Source organism: Felis catus, chromosome B1 (assembly GCF_018350175.1).
Source record: "Felis catus isolate Fca126 chromosome B1, F.catus_Fca126_mat1.0, whole genome shotgun sequence".
In the NCBI taxonomy this organism is placed as follows: Eukaryota; Metazoa; Chordata; class Mammalia; order Carnivora; family Felidae; genus Felis; species Felis catus.
In genome coordinates, this window is record NC_058371.1 from 119,254,816 (window position 1) to 119,260,815 (window position 6,000).

At 35.0% G+C, this 6,000-nt stretch overlaps 1 protein-coding gene across 4 annotated transcripts in view; it reads left to right on the forward strand.

Moving 5' to 3' along the window:
• Positions 1-5,503, forward strand: part of UBE2D3 (ubiquitin conjugating enzyme E2 D3) — a 29,587-nt gene extending 24,084 nt beyond the window's left edge. For 3 of the 4 annotated variants that reach the window (XM_006930940.4, XM_006930939.4, XM_006930938.4), the window contains exons 6-9: positions 46-151; positions 1,925-2,018; positions 2,439-2,488; positions 4,024-5,503. In XM_006930940.4, the coding sequence (XP_006931002.1) occupies positions 46-151; positions 1,925-2,018; positions 2,439-2,487 (249 nt within the window). In that variant the 3' untranslated portion in view covers position 2,488; positions 4,024-5,503. The remainder of the gene's footprint in view (positions 1-45; positions 152-1,924; positions 2,019-2,438; positions 2,489-4,023) is intronic. The other variant, XM_003985128.5, reaches the window with a different exon arrangement.
• Positions 5,504-6,000: the final 497 nt, after the last annotated feature.

The window sequence follows — 6,000 nt, forward strand, 5'->3', positions numbered from 1 at the left end:
TACTTGGGGAAAAGATACCTAAAAAATTTTTTTAATTTATTTTAGGTTGCATTTACAACAAGAATTTATCATCCAAATATTAACAGTAATGGCAGCATTTGTCTCGATATTCTAAGATCACAGTGGTCTCCTGCTTTAACTATTTCTAAAGGTAAAATACTTTCAGAGAAAGTCTTGAGCTGCTCAGATTCATAGTCTTGGAAAGGTCTCTAGATCAATTCTGGTCTTCTAATTTCAGTTGGGATCTATTATATGACATCTCTAATAGGTTGTCCAGTCTCCACAAGAAAATCCCAGATGGAGATGGAGTTCCTCCATCTTTCTCCATTTTGAATGACTGTGGTGGTTTTTATGTCACTTCTCCCCCACAAATGAAATCACCTACCACAGAGTGACTACTCAATGGGAAGGAAGTGTACCCTGTAGTAACCTTTGGGTATTGGTGTTGGCTTAGCATACCTTAAGGTATAAAAAATGAGGTTTTTAATGTTGCTAATTAAGACAGTATTTCAGATAGGATTGTGCAGTGAATTTGTATCTACTAAAAAGGTAGTGTAGCATCTCCCAGACTTTTATTTGACTAAAATCACTGTTTTGGAGAAGAAAGAAAATCCCTTATAACACTTTGCAGTGTCTGCCACATAATAGGCATACAAAATGAATTAGATACATGCTCTGTAATGCTTGGTATCATCCAAGTTCATGAATTGAACAGGTCAGAGTAAGAACTAAAGTTGTGAAGGCTCGTTTAGTAATAGAGATAGAGAGGTGCCTGCGTGGCTGGCTTAGTCTGTGGAGCAGGACTCTTGATCTTGGAGTTGTGAGTTCAAGCCCCATGTTGAGTGTAGGGATTGCTTAAAAATAAAATCTTCAGGGGCTCCTGGATGGCTCAGTCGGTTAAGTGTCCACAACTCTTGATCTCAGCTCAGTTCTCAATCTCAGGGTTGTAATTTCAAGCCCCACGTTGGGCTCTCCGCTGGACGTGAAGCCTACTTAAAAATATATGTGTATGTACATATATGTATATAATAAAATCTTTTATTAAAAAAGTAATGGAGATCTCAGCATTTATTTAATCAGTACTCTTAGTTTATAAATTCAAGGAGACAAAACACAACAGAGCAGTTGGGAGTTTATGTGAAACTCCCCCAAGGGCAGGGAAGAGAATGGATTTCTTTTTTTTTTATTCTTTTTGTTTTCTTTAATGTTTATTTTTGAGAGAGACAGAGAGGGAGGGGGAGATACAGAATCTGAAGTAGGCTCCAAGCTCTGAGCACTCAGCATAGAGCCCAATGTGGGTCTCGAACTCAACAAACCATGAGATCATGATCTGAACCGAAGTTGGAGGCTAAATCAACTGAGCCACCCAGGTGCCCCCTTTCTTTTAATATATATATATTTATTTAATAAGTAAACTCTACCTCCAACATGGGGCTTGAACTCCACAAACCCAAGATCATGGGTCTCATGCTCCTCTGACTGAGCTAGCTAGACACCCTGAGAATGGATTTTTTGTTATGCCCAACCGCTGAAAATAATACTGCACGAATGTTCCCCACATTATTCTTTATAGATTTCCCCCCTCAAAGTACCAAGAACTCCACAGTTTATTACTAATGCCATTTAACTTTATGAAAAGGATAATAAACTACTACCGCATTGTTTGAGTATCTTGGAACTCCTGAGTTTGGCACTATTTTCATAGCTAGTCAGTACTAAACTTGATGCCAACAAAGTTCTATTTTTGACATTCCTTATTGTCTCCTGTGAAGCAAAATGTCTGTAAAGCTGTGTCTCATTGACCTTAAGATACAAACTAATAAAAAATCTTTCGAGGATTGGGTGTTTTTTTTTTTAAATACATGTTTCTAAATACATTTTTATCTAAATTTCCAATGCTAGGTAACACTTTTTTTTCTTGCAGTTCTTTTATCCATTTGTTCACTGCTATGTGATCCAAACCCAGATGACCCCCTAGTGCCAGAGATTGCACGGATCTATAAAACAGACAGAGATAAGTAAGTATATAGTAGAAAAGTGATTTTATTTTTTTAATGAGTTAGGCTTACACTCTGCTGTAAGTTGTGGCAATGCCAAGAAGACTTGATGATTATTGCTGGTAAGATAATAATTAAAATGTGCAGAAAGCTAGTTTTTGAAATGTGAGGTTTTTTTTAATAGGTTTTAGTTTATGTGACAATGAATAGTCCCCTCTAAAACGTTTTAATTTCCCAACATGTTCAGTGCTTTGTCACTTACTAAGTTTTTGGAAAGAAAGATTTTTCTTTGTCCCAATTACATTTTTGAAACAAATAACTGGTACTATTATAAAAATGTGGTCTAAATTCCTCAGATATTTGAATTACCTTTATGTACTACTTCACCATTATAACTTTGTTGTATGTTATGATTAATGCTAAGTATACTTGTTCAATTAGGTACAATAGGTTAGCAAGAGAGTGGACAGAGAAATACGCTATGTTGTAGGGTAAGAGGATCTGCACTCTATGGTGCGCTTATTCATGGTACTGCCAGCACTTGAGTGCTGCATGCTTAAAGGCACTGTCTTAACTAACCAAAGGTAACAGATGTGACAGTTTTCTGAAAACTGTACATTTAACTGCTTGATCTCTGTTTAGCGTGAAAGTATACCCAGTAGTCCTTACTGCTTGAGAGTATTTGCATGGCAAAGCAGTTATATATAGCACTAGTAAGAAATGAAAGTTTAAATAGTATCTTTTTCAAACTACCATGGTATTTAAATTTTAAAGTTGGTATATTTTAACCTTTATTACCAGTACTTTATGGAATGTGGTGATTTAATTAAAATTTGGCCAAGAGATCATAATATAAGGGGAAAACACTTTTAATAAAGCCTCCAAGCATCTAAACTAAATGTTCATTACTGACAAGCATGCATTAATATCAGCTATACTTTGTGGCTCCCTGTATGCTAAATGAAACCTTTGTTTTAAAGTGCTGGCTTCTTGAGAGGGTGTCCTTAAATGAGGTAACCATGAATGGTAGAAAGAACTTCTATATGCTAAAGTTTAGAAAAGTGGTTGAACCATGTTTAGTTCTTGGTTTGAAATGAAGCTAGTTAATATTGCATAAAGTTCAAACTGGAAATAGAAATCTAAAAGTTCTCCTATACCCTTTGATGTTATATTCATTTCTTAAGGCTATCACTGTATTTTTTGTTGGTAAGTAATTTATGGCATGGATGTAATACAGGAAGAAATTGATAGCATTTATCAATATGAATGATAATCCTCAGTAATAAATAACCTTGCTCGTGTGTGAGTTATCTGTTGATCTTTTTAAACAAAGATGCCCCCTAGTTGTACTACTAGAGATTCTCATTAAGTCTCAAGTGGGACTTGTTAGCTCCAGTCACACTTTCTAAAAGTAACACATACATGTTCCAATTAACACATACATGCCACTCACACCCACCTCTCTTGAAAAGTCCTTTCTTCAAAACCTCCTTCCCCAATGTCTAATCTTCTCCCTGTGCTTTAAATCTCAAATGTAATTTCTGGTATTACCAGTTTCTCAAAGTCTAGGATTCAGATAAAATTGTTTGGTTCCAACTTTGATGGAAATTTCTGTAGACTGTGTGTGCCGTTCTGACATAAGTCCATGATCTGTAAAATAATTTTTTTAATGTTACAGTTAGTTGAAGTGAATACTAATTATAGGATTTTCTAATAGAACATTTAACTCAGTGGTAGGGAAGAGAAAAGGTCTTTGATTATTTTTTTTCTTCGCGTCCCCAATCTCAATACCACCTTATTGTGTTTATGAAAATATTTTCAGTCTATTGGAACATTCTAGTGGAAGCATAAGATTTCCATTTCCCACATTGCTTTGAGTACCAATGCTGTTTCTCCCTTGTTGGCTTAATTCTAATCATAGCCATAAGAGATAACTCCATGATGAGTTTGGAGGTAAAATAGAAATCTTTCCTTTCAAATATTAAGAATTCTTTAACTTTTTAAGTAACATCTTCTTTATTTGCAGGTACAACAGAATATCTCGGGAATGGACTCAGAAGTATGCCATGTGATGCTACCTTAAAGTCAGAATAACCTGCATTATAGCTGGAATAAACTTTAAATTACTGTTCCTTTTTTGATTTTCTTATCCGGCTGCTCCCCTTTCAGACCTCATCTTTTTTAATTTTATTTTTTGTTTACCTCCCTCCATTCATTCACATGCTCATCTGAGAAGACTTAAGTTCTTCCAGCTTTGGACAATAACTGCTTTTAGAAACTGTAAAGTAGTTACAAGAGAACAGTTGCCCAAGATTCTGAATTTTTTTAAAAATGGAGCATGTGTATTATGTGGCCAATGTCTTCACTCTAACTTGGTTATGAGACTAAAACCATTCCTCACTGCTCTAACATGCTGAAGAAATCATCTGAGGGGGAGGGAGATGGATGCTCAGTTGTCACATCAAAGGAAGCAGCATTATTCTAGCATCCAGTCTTTTTTAAGCCTTCCACTGTTAGAGATTTGAGGTTACATGATATACTTTATGCTCATAACTGATGTGGCTGGAGAATTGGTATTGAATTTATAGCATCAGCAGAACAGAAAATGTGATGTATTTTATGCATGTCAATAAAGGAATGACCTGTTCTTGTTCTACAGAGAATGGAAATTGGAAGTCAAACACCCTTTGTATTCCAAAATAGGGTCTCAAACATTTTGTAATTCTCATTTAAATTGTTAGGAGGCTTGGAGCTATTAGTTAATCTATCTTCCAATACACTGTTTAATATAGCACTGAATAAATGATGCAAGTTGTCAATGGATGAGTGATCAACTAATAGCTCTGCTAGTAATTGATTTATTTTTCTTCAATAAAGTTGCATAAACCAATGAGTTAGCTGCCTGAATTAATCAGTATGGGAAACAATCTTTTGTAAATGCAAAGCTGTTTTTGTATATACTGTTGGGATTTGCTTCATTGTTTGACATCAAATAATGATGTAAAGTTCAAAAGAGTGAATATTTTGCCATGTTCAGTTAAAAGTGCACAGTCTGTTACAGGTTGACACATTGATTGACCTGATTTATGCAGAATTAATAAGCTATTCGGATAGTGTAGCTTTAGTATGCTGCACATGATACTGGCAGCCCTGGAGTTCATAGATGGACTTGGGACCCAGCAGTTTTGAAACGTGTATATGGAGTTTAAGAAATTTATTTTCCAGGTGCAACCCCCATCTAACTAAATTTTTTCTTCACCTTGTACACTTGACAGCTGAAAAAACCATAACATGGGAGTAATAATGGGTCAAAATTTACAAAATAAAGTACTGTTCTGGTGTGGGAGTTGTTATGAGGCTGTGTTGAAGTGACTTAACTATGTGGGATATTGACTATCCATTGAAATGGATTTGTTCAGCCATTTACATTAATGAGCATTTAAATGCAACAGATATCATTTCAGGTGACTTAACATGAATGAATAAAAGTCAATGCTATTGGATTATTTTTTGTTTGACAAGTGCTATCTGTGCCACTAACTTAACTTCTGTAGTAACAAGGGCATTATCATTCTTCACCCTTCCTAATCCTGACGCTATAGTTTTACTTTTTTCCTAGTTTTGGTTTGTCCATTGCTTTCTTAAAATCTTGTGTTTGATTTTTAGCACATCTGTGACTTTTCTCCACTTCCACATTTTTGCAGTGCTTACACTTATGTGCAATCTTATTCCTTGTCTGCACACAGATGTGGAAAGCTAGATATAAAATAAATGTTAAAGCTTGATTTTTATAAACATTTTAATATGTAGTTTGGACATGGTTTATTGACTTAAGATTTTTCTCTAAACTGCAAGTGAAACGCATGCCTTCCGAAGATGTTCTGGCTTTGTTAATTCTGTAATTTAAGCATTTCATTGAGAAATATCAACCCAGCTATACAATTTTCCAACGAGTGAATTTTTTTCATTTCATCTTTTACTTAAAAAAAATTACTCCTTAAAG